The following is a 21,792-nucleotide window of genomic DNA, read 5'->3' as shown; positions in this document are numbered from 1 at the left end:
TTGAAAGCAACTGCTTCTGGAGAATATGGCCTGAAAGATGAGCCAAACACAGCTGGTTAAAAATTCAAGTATGTTTAAGTTTCTCAAAAGTATACAATTACCTAGAACTATTAGGAAAAATCCAGAAACAAAAATTCTAGTTTTCCCTCTTTCTTTTAAAATGAGGCCAAGAATAATGGATCTTAACATGGCTCATATTAGCCAGTATTTCTGATATGCATCACTGAAGATTTAATTTTTAAGATTTAGTTTTTATGTTCTATTACATATAATACACAGCAATATTCAAATAGTAGAGGTTACTTTTAAGTACTGTTTATATATAAAAGTAGGTGTTGCAGAGATTTTTAACTTTTTTAGAGCAAGAAATCCATCATAACTCATATGATTTCTGGGTTATTCTCCACCCTCACTCTCCCACATCAATATCACCTAGAAGAATTCTTGCATCGACTGAAATCTGAGAATTGAATTAAATTCCTCTTTCCAAGAACATTCACAGTACATAACAGCAGCAACAGCTAGAATTATTATAATGTATAACTCACAATCTCCTGCCACTCCAGCTGTAGTCATCCAGAAAGTCAGAGGTTTTGAGAGCAGGTCTTCTGCCTTGGTCACCCAGGTGTCATTTTTAGTTTAATCTCAGAGAATATACTGAAATGAAGCAGCTTATTATTTATTCCTGCTAGAAGAACTCTATTATACATACATGCTTTACAAGACACAGTTATGGTTGTTTAGTCTCCTCAAATTACACAAAAGAGCTCACATACATCCACCAAAATGTCCATTTACTTAAAACTTAGATCAATACAAGTATTGTAGGGGAGACAGCAAATACCACTAACATGTTTTCACGTCAAAGTAGCAGATTTAGCTGCTAAAGGACACAAAAGGGATTCAACAAGATCTTGGATCAACCTTAAAGGTGAACACCAACTCTCTGTCCCACCCACTCCACAGCCTTACCTGGACAAGCTGCTGTGCTCTCACTGTGACACGCTTGAAAAATAAACAAGAGACACCCATGCAGCATGGTTCTTCTGCTGGCACTAACTTTATCAGTCAAAAGGCTGCAGTGGAAAGTTTGCAGTGAAAGAAGATACATTTTTCCATTGAAAATCTGATTCTTAAATTCCCATCTCCTATGCTATGAAGGATGAAGATTTATATTCCACACAAACCTTAATAATGTTATTAATATTCTGCACCTTCCAGCTGCCGATACATACATATATCTTTTCTGGGGTTATTTCACTTCTAATGGCTTCAAAAGATCAATATATTAGAGAAAATAAATCCTTTAGATAGTTTACATTGTCTTACCTTTAATTATTAACCTTTTTTCTCTCGTCCTTTCTAAATTCTCTCTAATTTCTCTCATCCCTCCACATTTTTAACAAAAAGCAGAAACATTTTATGAGACTGTTTATTCCAACAAACTGGAATCTATATCACTTACTTTTAAAAGTTATTGGTAGAGCAGTGATTTGGTGTGTGTTAGTCCTGGCATTTTAACTAACAGGAAGAGCTTAGTAATAATTTTATAAACTGGAATAAAATAATTATTTCTATAATCACTTTCCAAGTGCAGAAAGTTATTTTAAAAAAATCTATTTGGACAAATGGTACTTGAGCCTTCCTTTCCATCCTGTGAGGAAAGAAAGGGAGCTGAAGGCACAAGACATTTTCCCAGCTGCTTTGAAGGCACTGCAGATGAGCACCTTTACAGAACATGGAGCTCTCCAAGAGAGGCAGGAGCTGTATTTTCTGATCCATGTGACCTCATGCTGCTTCTTGCAGGATTACACCTAATCCAAATGTGTTCTCACAGGCAGAATATTAGAAGCATTACATGCAGGCATTACATCATCTTCACAAAGTCCACAGGCAATTTCCCCACAAAAATTATCTTTATTTTAAAAGAAATTGAAACTAGACAACAGAAAGCAACAAAGTTACATACAGTGCTGGACAAAGCCTACCATATACATTTTCCAAGAACACTTGAATCAGATTCTGATATATGTTCTTCTAAAAGGTAAAAATATCACATCATTATTAACAAAAAAAAAAATTAAATGTCAACAATCTTAATCAGCTTATATTTTGCATTGTTTGGATGGCAGTAGATTGGTAACTTGCCTTTTTCTACTCACTTTTAACTCTAAAAGGAGAAAGTGGACAAAAAATTCCCAAGTCAGAAGGCCCTAAAGGCCACCGTGCCTGTTTTAAAGGCTACAAACACAAGCTTGGAGGAAAGACCAAGTTTTGAACAAAAACCCCTAACAACTTTGTATTATTTAACATTTCAGAAAAAAAACTATCAAGAAAGAAAAACAAAAAGAAAAAATAATATATTAAGAGCTTGCCCTCCTTAAGTTATAAAGGAGCTCAGATTTAGACCTTTCTGTAGAGGAAAAGATGAGTGTCTAGGAACAGACAACTCTCATAACTCCAATCCCAAAATGTCTCCAGTACAGCAATTCCTGAAATACAGTGCACAAATCTCCAAGGAAAAAGGTGGGGTTGGATCAAAAAATTATTTTGAGACAGTTTCTTTGAACATGAAAAGGAAAATTATGTATGGTAAACAATGCAGAAATAGTTATTCCCCATGGTGCTGGGATAAGCCATTTCCAAACCAGGAGACAAAGGGTGACACAGAAAACTTCAAGCTAGAGGCAGCACCTCTGAGGGCCTGAACACCACTCGGAACTAATTACCCCAGAACTGATGACACACAGCACTAGGCCACTAAAGTGACCTTTCTTTTCTTCTATATAAAACAGAAGTTATCACTTCCACATAAAGAAGTGAATGTGCATAACTCAAGATGCAGTGAAGGATAGTTATATTGCCTTAAAGAGTTCTGCTAAGTACACTTAGTTTCCAATTTTAGGGAAGAGTCTATTCTAATATAGAAAGCTTCTGCCAAAACTTAGCAACTGCAGAATAACTTTAAAATGCATCCAGTTCTACATCCTTCTGCATATATCTAATCACATCTAATAGACACAAAAAAATTATATGCTTCCTAAACAAACAAAAATATTTATATATTTTGTAAAACAAGTAAAGAGTGTTAGAATAGAATTTTCATACACAAGAGCTGATTTCCAAATGTTCACCCATTTATCAGTGGATAATATTGAGAAACTCATATTAAGTAATGGCAACAAGATGATAATGCATATCAGTGCTGTGTGTTCTGAAAGGTACTCAGTTTTAATTATGAATTACTACCATCTATCATACCTCATTCTATGCAAGATACCTCACCAGCTACCAATCCATAAACAATAATGTTTCACATACTTCATAGAGTAGCTTAAAACACATCATGGTATGAAATAATTTGTATTACATAGTAATTTAATCCCTGGCCACAGGGTTAATGTTGGACAAAGTCTGGAAGCTTTTCCAATTTGAATTACATACATTAACTTTGTCACACGCCACAGCACTAATGCATGTATTACATCAGACATGCTCTAATTTAAAATCAAAACACAAAAGTTGTTGCAAAAAATACATGTCACCAATGTGGAACACATTCAAGATTGTATAAAAAGTACTGAACTGATATCCCAAAACAGGTATATTTAAGCAGTACATAAGGAAAGATTAGTTTTAATATGAAACAGTCATTTAAGTCACATACAACATGATAAGAAGAATGACTTCCTTTTTTTAAAAATGTTACACCAATACTTTTACTGACAGGCAATGTTTATTTATAAAATGAGAGGGATATATTTAATGCAGATGTGTTACTGTATTAAGTTGGAATAAAGACAAATGTTAAAAAGGTGCTACATTTTAACACCACTGATTTTGTAAAAATCTCAAACCATATAAGCATTTCACTTGCAAATATCACAGGCCCCAAACTGCAAACACTTTAAAACATTCTTGACTGTGTGCATGCAGTTTCACTGACTTCATTAATTGTCACATGCTTGAAATTAAGCCTGAAAAATGTGATTACAAAACTGGTTCTTAGATTAAAAACTTCAGAGGTCACAAAGTATAAGCTTCTTTGAGCAGCCCCCAAAATTAGATTTTTCTTTTACATAGAGCAAACTTCATTACTTATCTCTAGCTTCTTTCATCTGAAGATCTCAAGTAACAACCAGGCCTCTAAACAACCTTTGGAAGTAAGCATCAGTCCCATCTTCTTTCAGAAGAGACAAGCAGAAACCTGCTAGTTTCAAGTTGTAGAAGGAATGAGTAAAACAGGAAGAAACAGGATTTTTGCTACCTGCCCTCTAGTCTGTATCCAGCACTACCACTTACATGTTTTCTCTCTTAAAATTGGTCACTAGCAAAAAAGTATTAAGGACAGCACAATCCAATTTATACCTGTTTATTTAAGCCTTTTGGGGCGGGGGGAAATTTGGGAGCAATATAAGGCTGCATTTCTGATCATGACCAGAAACCATGTAAAAAGGACACAGGCATTTCCCACAAAAATGTTAAGGTTTGCAAGATTTACAAAATCTTTGCAATATTTTTGGTGTGCAGCACCAGTACAGTCTAAATCACCAGTAATGAAAGAAGCGCATGAGAGTTCAATACAAATTGTTTCATGTATTACAAAAAACCTCACCTATTCTAGCCAACCCTCCCGCCCTCCCTCCCACCCATCATTCTAGAACTAACTTCTAATGCTAATCAGCTGACATTTTCCTAGTACCTCACTAATTAAACATGATTGCTGTTTCTCCTGTGCATACTTGAACGACTACTTAGTCAACACATGCAGAGAAAACCAAAATATAACTGCTCTCTAGATAAAGAGTTCAAGTATGCCAAGAGCACATCAGTAGGGCAAGCATACTGGCTGGATGACTACTGGAGATCCTGGTCAGTCCTCTCTCTAAGATGACTGTGCTAACAAGTGTGGAGTTGGTTGTTCATTTGTTTTTATTTGATATCATTGACATTTGCTAATGCCTTGAACTTACAAGTTAATAAATGACGAAAATTTACTGGGTTACAAACCCAATACAATACCAGTTGAGAAAAGAAAAACAATCTAAAATAAATTGTTAGAATAAGTTTCATAAATACACAATTTAAGGCCTTAAAAAATTATATTCCAGATGACTTTAGGTATTTAAGAACACTATGTTTAAATACTAATGTCCCGACAGCTAATCTAGAAAATAGTTGCCTAACTTCATGTTGGGTTGAGGAAAAGATTAAGAAATACATGGCTATTTTAAATACAATGTCTGATCCAAATGTTAAAACATGAATTAGACTTCAGAGAACAAATGCCCCAACATCTTCTTACAAGAAGCATGGGGTGTGGGAGTGGGAAAGGTAACTATCATCAGTGGAGCTTTGGTTGAATTTTCAATGAGCAGAATTTTGATTTCTCTTACATTACTGTAGGTGTGAACCAGCTCCATTATGTTCACAGTGCTAATTGTTGCAGAGATTAAACTGATTCCTAGAGGAACAAATCTATCTAAAGAAGGTTTGGTTTAATTGCTTCTTCAGGTACCAAAAGCAAATTTGTCATTAGGAGAACTACTGAAGAATAAATCTCTCTAACAGAGGTTGGTGGTGGTTTTAAATCCCAACTCTAACAAAACCAGATTAAGTCTAGTTAATATGCTAAATTAAAGCAACTACGGATGAAAACAAAAGCTCTGGATCTATCTTACAACTTACATCTCCATACAGGAAAATTCTCAAGATATGAAATATGTCACTCACACTCTAGATATTTTCTTTTTCCTGATGAGAGGAATGCAAGAAAAAAAAATGGTGGGGTAATACTGCACTAATACTGCAAAACTTTTCACTTTTAAAATAAAACAAGTTGTGTAGATCTGCACAGTATCTTCCAGGAATGTACACAGTAGAGCCCATTTAAAATCAAGCACAATGCTGAACTATCAAACAGGCCTTACTTTCCCTCATTAGCATGGCTTACCATGAAAACTACCTCCTTATTAGATGACTGAATTCTCTACACACTCCTATAGCACTCATCACAGACCTGAAACATTTATCACATTAAGGAACATGACTAGTACCTGTAAGCTTGACATATTATTTAATTGCTGTTCAAAGACTGTTTCCAGCACAGTGGTACATCTTCCAAGCAGAATCTGTTATCACAGTGCCTCCTTTTATTAATTCAAAACAATATTTCTCTCAAAAGAAACTCTTCCAGTTGCACGCGCAACTTTATCACACTGCGAAGGCTGAACTGTTCAAGGCTAGATGCTTCAAAAAAGAAGGGGAGTTATTTTTGAGATCATGAATAAGATCAAATTACCCTTATTAAAATAGAATTTCTTAGCATCAGACATGAAGCTCTAGTGCCATTCATACTTGTCAATAGGATATCAGGTTTAGCAAAGGAGCTAAACTTCTGATTACTTAGCTCTGATGTGAGCAAAACTCACCTGATATGAGTTATATTTTCTTTCTTCTATATTTTCTTTCTTCACCTTAGTTTGCCTACCCCCTCACTGCAAGACTGGCTGAGGCAGTGGTGGGAATTTAGTTTTAAGACTTTGCTAGCCAAATTATCAAGCAATTCAGAGAGCACACTACATTGCCTTGCCCCCTCCTTCATGCCAAGTGGACTGTGTAAGCTCAGGGTGACTGAGCAGGCTGGAGCTGACAGCCCTAGAAGCTGGGCAGGATTTTCTGTGCACCACTTCATCCACAATTCTCTGGCAGCACTGAGGCAGGAGACTGGAACCATCAGTGAGAAAGAATGAGAGAGAGGTGCATGACTGCACAACCGTGGCAGAGCAAAGACTGCATCCCAAGGTATGTCCTCAAGACAGATGAATTAAGGTTACATGTGCAACCCTAGCACTGGCATTCTCTAGATTTAAAGCAGTGGCCTTCATAAACTCAATGTGTTCTTTTTCCAACTGAATCTTATTTCACGACAATTTCCAAATAATGCAAGGTCTAGAAAGAGCCTTCAGCATGTAATTGCTGAGAAGTCAAGAGATTATTGCCTTTTCAAGGAAACAGAAATGTGTAATAGTTAGCGGGTTTCATTGTGTTACTAAGCATGAATTCATTATTTTTGAATAGCACATTAATGCTTTACTTCAAAAATAGGAAAAAGCACATACAAAATTCTCTGTATTTACCCTAAAATAACAACTATTAGTACTGCACATTCCTCCATGTCATCTCCACTATATTCAAAGAAAGTCTAGCAAGAACATCAATAACATTCACGCCAAAAGAAAAAAACAAAGTAATGAGTACTTGCAAATATAGTACCATTAAAACCAAGAGCTAAATGCTAGTGTTAGTTAACACATTAATATACACTAGCAAATTAGGGCTATTCATACAGGCACATTTTTTCCTTCAGTAATATTGTCAATGCTCATCCTACTTCCGATCAATTGTCAGTTACAGTTTAATCAGAAACAAAAAATATTCCATCCTGTAAAACATTTGCACACATAAAACTAAGAGTACAAAAGCTGAGATGGAAGTTTATGAATGAATACAGATTAGGGGGAAAAAAGATGACAGCAATCAAACACAACTGATTGTCTGCAGAAAGTGAAGTACCCAATTTGTAACCGAATTTTCATAGCAAGTATTTGCTCCACTAGCACCCATTCAGGCTGTCAGCCTTCTGTGTTCAGTGCAGGTGGTCCTGCAGTCTCCCTGGTGCGCATTAACTGCACATCCTTGTCAGCCATGCAAGTGTCACAGCCCCACACTGCCGATGCCTCTGCCGTGAGCAGGCCATAGGCCGACTCTGTCATGCCCGTACAGATCCGGTGGAACCATTTCTGACAAGAGGCCTCACACAGGATGGCATCCTGGTCATCATTGACTTCATGGGTACAAATCCCACACGGGTAGACGGGTTCAGAGGACGAGTGTCCGTGACGACTGGGATGGAGGGGTGTTTTGCTGCTCTTTTCAGAGTTGCATCCTTCAGCAGTACCTCGAGGCTGGCGGGCCTTGCTCTGAGTCCCATTTGAGTGGCCAGCATTGGTGTTCTCAGCACTGCTGGAATGGCTGTTATCCTGATTTACCACGTTGTTTCGAGTAACATTTTTCAGGTCACTGTTACCTTGACTCACAACGTCCTCTGTCCTGTGATGATGCTGATGAGCAGCAGTGTTCTGGCTGGATGCTTTGCTTGCACCTTGACTAAAGTCTTGTTTTTGTGCTGATGATTTTGTCTGGTTGTACGTGTTTGGTGGAGGAACAAAAGAATGGTTTGACTCTAGCTGAGAATTTGGAAAATTTGGATTATTTCCGGGACCAAAGTTAGTTGGCACATCAGGGTGAGGTATCTGACCCGAATGGCCAAAGTTCTCCCCAGGATTTGGTCTGAAATGCTGAGCAGACATATTGACATTTTGATTTATCTGACCACTGCCATAAGGTGGTTGATTCCCAAAACCTGGGTTATCATGTGGACCAAAGCTGAAAGAGTGGGGTCGACTAAAACCCATGCCAACAGGGTTTTGGGGAAGAGGATGTGGTTGGTTTCTGAGGGAGTAAGAACCACCATATGGTGAGGACACTCTGGGCAGCATGTGAGGTGGCATTCTGAAAGTGTTATAGCCTCCAAAGCCAGGATAACCAGGATTACTAAAATATGGATTTCCTGAAGGAAGTGGTTTATAAGACACAGTATTATAGTTGTCATCAAATGGATTTGCAGCTACAAGGTGGTCAGAGCTTGGGTTCGGTGGTGGAGCATATTCAGATGGAGGAGGAAATGACGACCCCTACAAATATTTTAAATACAACACTCGAATTAGTTTTAGTATTTCCCTGCAAGGCAGACCAACCACAAAGGTTCTGGATTGGCAATACAACTGCTGAAAGAACTGTTCAGCTGTTGTGTAAAATTCACCCACTGTACCCTGCCAGGCTGTCTGAAATTTCAGTAGGAGAGGAGCTTGGGCTCCAGATAATGTGGTGATTTATAGTAGCTTCAGTGTTTTTTAAAGTTTGCAGTTGAAAACACTACTTGATATGTGACTTCTATTTCGTAATCTTTTACAAAAGACAAGCAACAATACAGAAGTCCAACTGTCACAAACACATACACAAAATATTTCCAAATGCTGAAGAGCAGATTTGAAGCATTTCCCTAATTTCATTTTGGGTTCCTGTTACTGAATATACATCTCTTAAGACATCTCACTTCCATGAGGATATACAAACCTAATGGCACTATAACCCTAAAAAAAGGCATTTAGAATATAGGAGTCAGCAGACTGATATTTTCTATACTCTGTGGAATATTCTATGCTGTACATTTCTATACCAAACAGAGCATTCAGTGATTGTGGACAGTCTGCAAAGCATAGTCAGTAGGTATGAAACATGAGGATTATGCTCTGGTTACAGAGCATAATCAAGTGTTTAATGGAGCCCAGAGTCTGTTTAAATGTCACCAGTGCAGTCATACAATTGAAATTCATTCTAGACTAGCCTGTAGGGAACACCTGCTGGGTTCACCCTCACACTAACCGTGCTCACAGAAAGCACTTCCTCCTAAGTACTAATAAACTAGGACTGAAAATTTATTTTTTAAAAAAATTGCTGTAGTGCAAATTTTAACCTGGTCAGAAGGAACACAAGCTAATAATCTGCATGTCCTCTAGAGTTATTACCATTCCAGAACACAAGGAAACTCCACCAAGAAAGAGGTGTGAAGCCTTGTAAAGTAACTGAATATTTCTCAGAGCAAGTTTCAGCATGACTACTTTAAAACAAAACAGATCCACATCTCAGTGGACTCTGCATAGGCCTAACAGAAAGTGATTGTTTTACCTACATAAATAAAGGTATTCCCACTGGACAGTATCAAATTAACAGATACTCTCACTCAAAGCTGAATGAACACACAAAGGAAAACTCAGTGCTATAGAGACCCAAATTGCTTAAGATATTTTGTATTGAGGCTTTCTTTTCTGGAAAGAAAAACTGCATAGAAATGTCACATTGCAAGGATTCACTGGAAAGCATATCTATCTGACTTAACTTTTGCTAGAAAATCACCTGAGGGGTATGCCAAGAGCTTGGTGAAAGCATTAACAAACTGTACTGATTCATTAGCCCACAAACCTACAGATACAGAAATGAAAGTAAGGTAAGATGTAGTCTCATGGCAACTACTTACGCTGTACAGATTTCTACCAATAGCTACAAAATCATTAAAAAAAAGTCTTCCTCAAAATCAAATCCCTATGAGAAAAATCCAAGTTGTTGCAGTCTCACTGTGCTCCTCTCTTTGTATGTCTTTGGCAACTTACAGGGATTAAAATAACTTCATTGCAAACTTCAGGAAGGTTTCAACTTCAAAGTAAAACTGAAATACTTGGTATGTAGCTGCTATTGGTGACAAGAAACTGATATTCTGAACAATGAGAGATACTCATACCCGCAAACAAGATTTGAGTGCACTGTGTATTAAGAATTCAATACAAGCAAAGGGAATTTACCTGTGTATTTGCTTTGCGCTTTTTTTTATCAGGGCTTCCAAGCTGAACTCCTGGTCCTCCTAACCCATCCAATCCACTGTCACCACCTACAAGGCATCAATCAGTAAAATAGTACATTAATTTTATTGCAGACTGTATTGTAAGTTTGCCTTTAACTACTATAGCCTCAGATATCTGTTACAAATACTGCATTTGCATTGACTGTGGTGCCTTATATTGCAAGTGCTAAAGGAGCACACATCTGGAGCTAAGCTAACATCCCTCCTACACCTCTGTCTGCTACCACTTTCATGTCCCATTCATGCTCATTCTTATTGAAATGGACATTTCCATTTATTTTATTTTTATCTGTCCCTTGATTCTTAACATCTCCACATCACCAGTTACAAGTATTTCTTGTTTGCATAAATCATAAAACTTTCAAAAGAACTGCAAAAAGCCATGTCTAAGACTCACCTCTTAACTCACATAGACACAGCATCAGTGTAGCAACATGCAACAGATTGTTACAATCCACCACGAAGGAAAAAAAAAACAAACAGTAGTAGATCCATGAACAAAAACCATTGAAAACTTGCCCCCCATGTTGTTTAGACTAATCTCCAGTGCACCAAATCTAAATTTCACTAAATGCAAGACTTGGTCAAACAAACTGAGTAAGGCTATCGTAGCACAAAAAATAAAAAGTAAGGAATGTTTATTTCACTGGTTGCTCAATCAGACTTCACCCTGCGCAGTACCAAGAGATAACTGTACTTCCCCTGGGATTCTCCACCTTTCACAACAGTGGGACAAGTTCTCAAATTTGTATAAATTGTGGCTTTATTTTAAAACCCTAGTTAGAACATAAGTGAAAAATAAATCTAGCAATCTCATTATTATCCCAGCCAGTCTGTCTTCACAGGCTCAAGTGAAATTACCACAATATGGGAATGCAAAGAAAACCCTGAGCTAAAGTATGAGAAGCATTTTCAGGTATCATAGCAACACATGTTAAAGTACTAACATCATTACTTTTTTTCCCAGGCCCATTAGGATAATAGCTTATTTGCTCTTTTATATTAATATATAGTAACAGCACAGAAGTATGCAGGCAATCCAACCAAAAAATTTTACTGTTGTTTGTTTAAAATTGATATTCAGAACACAAGTCAAACTTTATCAAGATGCAAGCATCCAGCTGAACACACAGGTCTTCATTACCAAAGACAACCTGGAGATAACTGTGAATTATCAACAGTATTATGCAAAGCAGCACAAGGTATGACATTACACTGCTCTGTTAGACAAGTGTTCCCAGCAGACAGGTAAACCAGCTTTAGGAATATTCAGCAAGGTAACAAAATCTCTTCTCACAGGGAAGCAGCAGTCCTTGTGTACACAGACCAAAATATCCAAGTTATTTGAAACACTTCTGATCCAAGGAGGCCTGACAAATTTTCACTCCTAGCACATCCTCCATGCCTCCTTTTTTTTTTTTTTTTTTTTTTTGAGGTTTCAGGGAATTTACCAGTCCTACTTCAAGTAAGAATCCAGTTCTGCCTCTGCTTTAATAAGTTCCTTTTGGCTCTAGCTGTCACTGTTAAAGTTTGATTTTCTTTTTCATTACACATAAGGAAAATACATGGATATCCCAGATCAACACCTATCAAATTTTAAGTCTGATTTCAAAGATGTCACAATCATGTGATGTCACAATCAAGTCCTCAAAATAAACTCATGCACATAAGGTGGTCTAAGATACAATCAGAGAAACTAGGGATTATTCTTTTAAAAGAGACCTTTTTGTTCTTGATTTATAATATAAACTCCTGCATATACTTAGTGTGCTATGAAGCATTACCACTACACTACCTGTAGATACTAAATGGCTAAAGCATGAGGTTTGACATGAAGAATGATGGCAAATTTCCCCTAAATTCAACTCTATAAATCAACTTCTTTATAATCTATTTTCTCAAAACTGTTCCTGTCAGCTTCTTCTATCAGCTTCTTCTCCAGCATTTCTATAAGTTTATACTAAATTTAGTGTAAGATTGCACTGTGAACACTAATCCTCACAATTGCATAAATTACACTCCTTTTCACGTGCCTGCACTCTTAAAAAATAATCGACGTTAACCACTGATAGCAAAATATTCCAAATATCCAGATTTCTTTTAATAAATTCAACAACTAGCAGCAGAGACATCAGTAAATTTGTGATCAAGTAGAATACTTAGGGGTCATACACAAGTGTTGGTTTACAGTAGCTGAAGTTAAAACTTCATAAAACTACATATAAATTCCCTCTCTGGGACATCATTCTTCAAAAGCACAAGCATATGAACATTAGAATTCCAGTGACAAGTTCCATCAACTTCTACCTAAATTACTTTCATCAGTGAAGCCATTCATATGCCACAGTTTATAGAAGGGAGTCCTGTGTCTGGAAAGGCAAAAAGCTTTTGTATTTTCAGTTCTCACTGTGTGAGGCCAATGATTTAATTCAGCCCCAAGAATTTATATTCTCCCTGTGGGTTCTATAATGATTTAATTTATACATGAAAGGAAACAGAATGTTAGTCCTAGCATACCTCCAAAAAGTGAATAAGGCTCATTTTCATGAAGCCAAAATAAACTTTCCACAAAGTCACTTTTGGTACCTACCACACAGACTTTCATTAAAGGAAGACCAAACATTTTGGAATGCTGTACTAATGAAAAATTATTAATTGTCTGAGACTAATTTTTTGGGCAAAAATACAATCCTTTGGACTGGGACACCACCTATGTCATGGATCTAAAGATATAAATACATATCTGATAACGATTCCCCTATTAAACTACAGATAAAATTAATTTCAGCCATTCACACTTGGACAAAGGAGAAGAGATAAGCCTTATATTCTCTCTTACTTTGTACATACCTAAGATGGACATTTTCAGTGTTAGGACAATTGCAAGTTGAAGTTTGCTTTACACATAGGGGATTTTGGCTTTGCATGTAATTTATGCCACACTTAACATACTGCAAATACAGTATGGAATATTTTCATATTCACTGACAAATCTCAGTCTAGGTTTTTAGAGGATGGATGCCAGAGTTTTTTTGAAACAGTACTTTATCTCAGTAAGAACATTTTCCCAAGAAACATAAATAGCTGAATAAACTTTTCATTAGAGACAGAAAACTAAAAATTTCAACCTAATTTCAACCAAATTTGGTGAGCCTGTTCTGTGGCCCTGAGACTGTAAACAGTTTTGATACTAGGCTGTAATCGGGTGGAACTTGGTGGGTAACTCTGGCATGTGAAACCATATATGCTTAAATATTTGCAGAATCAGGGCTTGAGAGTGGAGGAGTCTAATGAATCCCAGTCTCCTTTGTAGCACTGCTGTGTGTCTTCATTCTCTCATTTTCAAACTTGCAATCCAGCTGCTACTATAGCAGTTTTAGAAAAGCAAACTGTAAATCAATGACAACATGCACCGTGGAATCCACACCTTTTCCCACTTATCCAACCAGGAAAAAAAGCTTAAAACATGAAGAACAATAGAATTCCAGGGGCAAAACAGGAGGCAAGAAAACAACAAGCACCAAATTGTAAATTTTATAATTTTGCCATGATTTTCACCCAACTCGGTCACCCATCCTGTTGTCTTTGATTATTTCATTCAGAGAGCCATTTCTGTGTCTAAGGACTAAAAGGACACAACTATCACTACGCAGGCTGATGTGCCACTGCCATTAAAGTCAGCTGCACTGCCGAAGTCGGAGGAGACGCTGCATTTCTGCCCTTCTCCCTACTGCTTTGAAAGAAACGCATACCTCAAACCTCATCAGAGCCATACGCCAGTGCTATTAGTAAAGAATAATATTTCGGCTTTTTTTCATTTCCCGAAAAAGGAGAAGAAAAACCCCAACTAGACTCAAGCACAGGAGCCAGGACTGGGGGCAGACGAGCGGACACTCAAGTGTAATTTATGGGCTCTGCATCAGCACGAACTCGGACATGTGGCAGTGCCGCCGTATTCCCTTGCACCAGCAGTATGCTCGCTGCATACTAATGCGCCGCACATCCCCAGACACACAAGAGCCAGGACCGCACACCGCCCTCCCCCGCGGGGCACACCTGCGCGCACCGCGAGCCCCGGCGCTGCTTTTCAAGGCCCGCAGGCTGCGGGAGCCCGCGGGGCCCGGCCGGGCCCCACCGACCAAACTTCGAGCGGCCCCCGCACCGCCGGCCGCGCCGCAGCCGCAGGGAGGGAGCGCGGCGGGGGCGGCCCGGCCCGCGCTGCGCGGAGCCCCGCGGGCAGCGGCGGCGCGGGCGGTGCGCGCATCCCGCGGCTCCGCCGCCGCTCCGCACGGGAGCCAGGCCCCAGCGGCGGCCGCCCCCGGGCCCGGCCCAGCCCTCGCCGTACCTCGGGATCTCTTCAGCGCGATGGGGTCCTTCTCCTGTTCCGCTGACATTACAGACAGCAGCGCATGGCTCCCAGGGCGGCAAGAATCGGGGCTCTTTGATGCTGCTGCCGCCGCCGCCGCCGGCCCGCACCCCGCCCCCTCCGCCCCCGCCTCCTCCGCCGCCGCCCCCGCCCGCCGCTGCCCTCGCCGCCGCCGCCCCAGCAGCGGAGCTACGAGACTTTGCAAAGTTTGGGCGCGGGAGGGCTCCGCTACAGCCCGCGGCGGGGGCCAGGCCGGGCGGGGTCCGGCGAGCGGAGCGCCGCTGCCCGGAGGCCGCCCGGGGGTCCGCGGAGCGCCGAGCCGCGCCGGCCGGGGCCCCCTCAGGCTGCAGGCGCCCGCCTCGCCCGGCCCCCGCCGCCGGGGCTGCCGGGCCCCGCGCAGCGCCCCCGCCGGACGCGGCGCCGCTCAGCGCGCCGAGCCCCCGCTGCCCGCCGGCTGCCGCGGGGCGCTCCGCGGGGCTGCCCCTGCTCCCGCCATGAGCGCGGCGGGACGCTCGGCCCCGGCCGCGCCGCCGCTCCGAACAAAGGCGCCGCGCCCGGGCGGCTCCGCCGGCGCCTCCACCCTCCGCTCGGCCACCGCCGGGACTCGGTCCGGCCGCGGGACAGCCGCGGGGCGGGCCGGGGCCGGCGGTGCCCGTGAGCGCGGGGCACGCGGCAGGAGCGGGGCAGGGGCCGCCTCGGCCGCCGTGCGGGGGGAGTCGCTGGCCGGGACCGCGTCCGGGCCCGTCAGGGGCTCCACGGCGCGGCTCCGGTGCGGCACGTGCCTCACGCCTGCTTCCCGCCTCCGGGTGCCGCTCCCGTTCTCCCAGCCCACGCGGGCCGGTGTCTGAAGGGCCGGAGCAACGCGCTCAGCGGCTCCCGGGCAGGCGGGGGCACCTTCCGCAGAGAGGGGCTCCCCACACCCGGCGCCACCTGCCAGACGCGTCTCTGGCCCGGGGGTACCGCACGAAACCCTGCCGAACCCTTAAAAAACACACGGGACAGATACATCGCTGCCGGTGTTCGTGTAATTTTGTACAAACATTCTGCCTCAGTTTCCCATCTTCTGAAGTGGCTCTGTTTTAGAGGTGTTACATATGCAGTTCTTGATCTAGATCAAATTGTTAATCAACTGCATTAAAAGTGCCATTTGAATAAAGATTTAGTCTCCCTATAAGGATAAAAAATGCCCAGCTGTACAGTAAGGGGTTTGCTCACCTGCCTGACTTTGAAATAGTTGTCAGTGCTATTTCTTTATGTACCTTATTGTTAGATGGATAGTTGATATTTTTCCAGTACTTGAAACACTTTTTCTGAGGGGAAAAGGTTATGTTCATATAAGGTTAAGATATTGGTATGGCTATTACTTAGTTAGACATGCAAAATGCAAGAGTAAAGTGAAGAAAGTAATTCAATTTATGTTGATTTCTGTCCTTCCCTAGACATCATTTTTATTTGTCCACAGTCTCTTACTTTGCAGCGATCCCAGATGCACGTACCTCAAAGTACAGCACACCGCCAGTATTCTCATGGGATGTGCTGCTTGATTCTGTGTAATCTTACTGAAGAGAAGCAGAGCCTGTTATTAGCAAGGTGGGTGTGAGCTTGTCTATATTTGGAGGAAGAAGTGCCTTATTTGTGAGGAGATTTGCATTTTCTGTGAAAGAGCTTGCTGCAGGCCCAGCTGATTCTCCCAGGGCTGCAGGAGCTTTGTGCACGGCTGCCGTGTAATGGCATGTAGACTGTAATTATGGATGCGCAGATTGATGTCACTGAGTCTGTGAGGATTCCTACGGGGACATTGTCTGCATCAGAAATGGGAGCTGGGAATTCAGATTTAACCCAGTGCTCTACTTGCAAAAAATTATGTCTCTTTTGCTGTTCATCCAAATTCAGCTTTTAACTGGCTCAGGTCTTTTGTGAGCAGTCTGTGAGAATCCTGTTGGACTCACTTCTAAACTCTCATTAGAAACAGCTGATGTGGTGTCTGAAAGGAACTAATTCACTGGCTCAGGTGCTTGCTACACCAGCATCCCAAATATTTCCCAAAAATCTACAGAAGTTCTCATTATGACACACAATTCATCACTTGATAAGCCTCACTGCTCATTGGTTGGCCTTAAAATTACTCCAACATTTCTTCCTCTCAAAAGCTGGCATTAATTTAGAAGACTTAGAGGTAGCTAGTTAGCAGCCTTCCAACACCTAAGTGGAAGTTACCAAGAAAAGAGACACAAAGCTCTTCACAGAACAGTGTGACAGAAAAATTAGACCCATAATTTGAAATGAGCTTCCAGTGAGGCAAACCCCAGAACTGCCTGGCCCCAGTTCAGCATTAGACTTGCTTTATGCAAGAGGCTGGACTCAAAGTCAAGACCTCCAAAGTCCTTTTGAACTGTAATGATGCTGTTGTTCTGAAATAATTTTCTTCTGGAAAAAAAGGGACACGTTTAAGGAAGTTTTGAATGCAGTAATTTTAGCTTGTAACAGTATTCCAGCATCAGTAAATTTGATTCCCCCACTTACTATGAGGGAAAAAATACGACAATTCATTTTTCTAAAAGGGCCCTTTTCATGTTAAACAAATTTAAGTGCTAATTCCGCAACCTTGTACGTGTTTCACAGCACCACTGTGATAAACAGGATTGTTTGTCACGGCTGGAGGGAGTTTCCGTCAGGCCTGAGATGAAAATCTGGGTTTGCTGTTCTGCTGGAGTTACACCCCTGCTCCAGACTCATTTATTCTCCTCCTCCACACCTCCCTTTGTTGGTAGTAGAACTGAACACGTGCATGTTTGTAAGTTACACCAAGATGTGCTTTTTATGCTTTTTTAGCCTGGCTGGTTACTACTCTGGGAAAATGTGTTAAGCAGGTCCCTTCTGGCTCTGTCAGATGCAGAGCATCTCTCCGACCTGACTGGGTTGTAGCTGTAGCTGAAACAGTTCAGCATGAGTCACTGAAGCCATTTCAGTGCAAACTGCTCTGCCTGCTGGTGAATGCTGCATCTGTTCTGGTGATGCAAACCAGGCCTCACCAGCACACGTCTGTTTCCTTTCTGCTTTTAATCAGCAAAAATTAGGACTGTCTAAACTTCTGCACTAGCCACTTAGCCACATAATATAAAGTACAAAATACAAACCAGAATCTAATGAATCGTTTATTCATGTTTTAACTTCAGTCTGAAATGAATACAAAACTGTTTGTAGGAAAAAAGTGCAAAATATATTGGCTTATGAATTGATCCATGAAAGAATGTAAGTTTTTATCTGTAGCCCATTACATTAGTTTTCTTCCATGTGATACAAGTCTGAGAATGATCGTGCCTTTGTCTAGTTACATTGCAAATCACTGGCTGATGAAACACATTTTTCTAAGCTTTGCAAGACAAATTATTAGTGAACTGATCAAAAAATGTCTCAGCTGTACAAAGGCCACTCTAGTGTCATATCTATACTGGAACAAAATTTTTAAAGTTCAAAGCAAGCTCTTAGTTATGAAATCTAGTGAGATGAACTGATTTTTTTTGAGTGCACATTTATTTTTTCAGCTTACATCTAAAACATGTATATGCTGAAGTATCTCAGAAAAAGCAGCTTTCATGCACTCAGATACTCTTGCCAACAATGCAAGACTTACAAAGTTAAAACCTACAATTTTCCGTTAGTTTTAAACGATAAAATTTTATATCAAATATATCAAAATTAATTAGTATCTAAATAATTAAAATATAAAGATTATATTGGTTATCTAGGAACTTAAGTTTAAGTATTGTATTTACAGCTATATATACACCAAAGAACAAAAGTTTTGACAAGAAATCCAGTGTGTGTGTATATTAAAAAACCTTGTTTGATCTTCAAGTCACCAAGACAGATAAAACTCTATGATAAGTTTGCCTTGTTAGCTGCAATACAATACCTTTGAGAAAGTGACAAATACATGTGTAAGTAACCTTTGTAGGCTTCTCTGCAAAATGGACTTCTGCCTGCTCAGAGGTGGTCGCCTGTTGAGCAACGAACAGTGAAATGGGGACACTCTGTGGGGAAAGGAAAGTAATGCAATTTCTTGCTCTTTCTGGATCATCATCTTGAATCCTTTGCATTTTCCTGTTTATTGTGGTCTGATGAAAAGAAGGGAAGCATTTAATGCCTGCACTTCATTGCTTACAAAATAAAAAATGAAAAAAAAAAAAAAAACCACAAACATTGTTAGAAAATTCAGCAAAAAAACCACCACTATGAAATCTCTTCTGCCATCCTTGGAAAGGAGATAACAAATCCAACTTCATTCCCTCTTTTGTTTATTGTGCCACTAAAGTAGGGAAGAACACAAGAACAGATAACTAAATATGCCTAAATACACCGTGACCTAGTTACATAGATGCTGCACTCACCCATTATATCTGAGAGGAGCCTCCCTAATCCCCAGGCTAAAATTCACATGAAATCCAGGATTTCAAGAAAAGAATGTAGAATTATTTAAAAGATATGCACTATCTGTCTGCAAACACCAAAATGGATTAAATTACTTGGCATGTATTATGTTTAGTGGGGACAATTCCAAATCAGAAATTTAGAGGCAGAGGTTTTAGGATGCTATACAGCTGCTCCTCTGGGGATCCTGTCATTTTCTTATCTGCAGCTGCAGGGCTGGGCTCTACGTTTTGGCCCAGTTGAGGTACAGAAAAGAAACATCATCACAAACTCTTGAAACCTTGTTGAATGCTAAACCAAACTGCAGAGTGCTCCTATTAAAAGACTGTATCCAGTCATCCCCACTATAAATGGCAACCTCCTCCCTTGGGCTGAGACCCCTGAAGCCCAGGCCGTGGCAGCAGCCAGCACTGCTGGGTGCCAGGGTCCCAGCCCAGCCAGTGCCCAGCATGGAGGTGACCTCTGAGCCTTCCCCAGCACAGGGGAACTCCTGGGGACTGGCTGGGATTGTCAGCTGTGCTACAATGGCTTCTGACACACTGACCTTCTCCACTGATTTTACCCTATCCTGCCTACATCACAGAGGTGGAGAAGCAGTTTATAAAAATGAGAGTGCTTTCCTCTTTAATACAGCCATTTTTCTGTAAAGTGTTTTAAAAGCCAGAATTCTTCCTGTAATGAACTCGAGGTTGTCTTGCTTTTGATTTATCAGAAGAATTTTAATTGAAATACTTAGAAACTCAAGCCTGGGGTTTACTTATTCTTTGAAGCTGGAAATCTCAGTCTCAAGGGATTCATTCTGCCTTGACTGTGGGTTTTGTGTAAAGCAAAGCCAGATTGTTTTATTTGGTAGAGACCGAGCAAGCTGTTACTGACTTTTAAATATTCAGGACCTATTCCAAAGCAGGATGGTTGCTAACATGAATAATTTTAATGGAATTTTTTTATTATTATTATTTTACAGTCTGTGCTGTAAACTATCTTACTTCCAACTTCAGTTGTATAACCTATCGTAAGACAGGCTATGAGCAAGTAGCTCAGTGGGATTGTTTTATGCTATTGTGTCTGTAAACTGCAAAAAGTGAGGAAGCAGAATAGATTGAGGTCTGTCACTCATCCCCTGGTGATAGTTTTCAGCAAAACAGGGGGGTAAATCTCCTCGACCAGCACACCAAACTGCAAATTGTTAAAAGGCTGTAGTGAGCTGCAGTGTATGCAACACTTTTCTTGCTTTCATGTGGTGCAATAGCCTGGCAGCCTAGCCAGAAATCTGCGGCTTTACTCATGAAAATCTTTTTTTCCCAGTGTATTGCTATGCAGATAAAAGGAAATTCAAAACCATTCTATTAACTGGAGCTCTGGGGAGTCCCTATTTTATTTCCAGCTAAAGTAGAATCCAGTGTTTTAGGCAGTGATTTAAAATGTCCCACAGAGTATAATAGGAAACATTATCTTCCATTGCCCATAAAAATTTACTTTCACCCTTCAAACTGTGGATAATTACAGTATCCAGCACCCCCTGAACCCACCTGGAATTTTGGTCAACTTCCAGTGACACTTGAGTTGTCTCTCTAGAGAAACCCTGAGGAACTTGGGCCACTTGCAGCGCTGCCAGAAAACCATCTGAGCTGGTTCTTGCAGGGGCCTCAGAGCCACCAGGACGGGCAGGAGTCTCTCAGAGGTCAGAGCCCAGGCCTCTGCTGGCAGCCAAGGGGGATCCTGGGGACCAGGGATATCCATGAACAACATCCCTGTCACTGAGCACAGCGAGATCCTGAATTATAAGAGCAACATCTCTGGTGGGTTGCACTGGTAGAGCATTTGTATCACTGCACAGTCCAAGATTGACTGTACCCTAGTCATTTGAAATGGTTATATTTTTTAAATGTAATTTATTTACTCTATTTAGGATTTATTCATTTTTTACAAATACTCTTTTAAAATACTTGATCATATTTTCAGCATTGGTCTGATTTTCTCAATTATCTCTCAGTAACTATATTTCAGTGCTCCTATATTTGAACATAAGGAATAAAGACTTTTGGATTAGAGTCAGTTTTATAAATAATCTCCACAGCTGCTGCTCTAAAACTCCCAGGGATAAATGTCATATCAGCTAGGAAGAACTGGGCTATAAGCAGACTCTGCAGGTAGGAACAGCTGTGATTCATAAAGAAGCATGATGAGGCTTTTGGGATTTCCTTTGTCTTCTGAGAATTCAAAAGGAAAGAGACTTCAGGGTTCTACTGCAGAATTGAGGCATCCCAAGTGACCAGCAGGAGACACTGACAAAGCAGAAAAGCTCTGACTCCCAGAGTGTTCACAGTGTGCCCTCTCTTAGGGGCAGCCAGAAGTGGCAGGGCCCATGCTCTTACAGATGGTCAGAATAAGAAGTAAATGTATTCAGGAGCCGTCATTTCCTGGACATGGAAAAAATTTAGCAGACATTTATTTC

General features: G+C 40.7%; 2 protein-coding genes across 2 annotated transcripts in view; both read right to left on the bottom strand.

The window, feature by feature from the left end:
* Nucleotides 1–1,897: 1,897 nt before the first annotated feature.
* On the bottom strand, nt 1,898–15,071 carry PYGO1 (pygopus family PHD finger 1). The gene is made up of 3 exons (XM_064388609.1): nt 14,886–15,071; nt 10,482–10,567; nt 1,898–8,756 (listed from the first exon to the last, which is right to left on the bottom strand). Exons 1-3 carry the CDS (start codon nt 14,932–14,934, stop codon nt 7,635–7,637), a joined length of 1,257 nt encoding a protein of 418 aa, XP_064244679.1. The 5' UTR covers nt 14,935–15,071; the 3' UTR covers nt 1,898–7,634.
* Nucleotides 15,072–18,082: 3,011 nt separating this feature from the next.
* The window catches only part of PRTG (protogenin), an 85,826-nt gene continuing 82,116 nt past the window's right edge, over nt 18,083–21,792 (bottom strand). Inside the window, exons 21-22 of the mRNA XM_064389464.1 lie at nt 20,867–21,056; nt 18,083–19,024 (exon numbers count right to left, since the gene is read on the bottom strand). The gene's annotated coding sequence lies outside the window, so the exon portion shown is untranslated. The remainder of the gene's footprint in view (nt 19,025–20,866; nt 21,057–21,792) is intronic.

Source organism: Passer domesticus, chromosome 14 (genome assembly GCF_036417665.1).
Source record: "Passer domesticus isolate bPasDom1 chromosome 14, bPasDom1.hap1, whole genome shotgun sequence".
Taxonomy (NCBI): domain Eukaryota; kingdom Metazoa; phylum Chordata; class Aves; order Passeriformes; family Passeridae; genus Passer; species Passer domesticus.
Note: the sequence above shows the minus strand (reverse complement) of the source record. Positions and strands in the feature narration are given on the sequence as shown.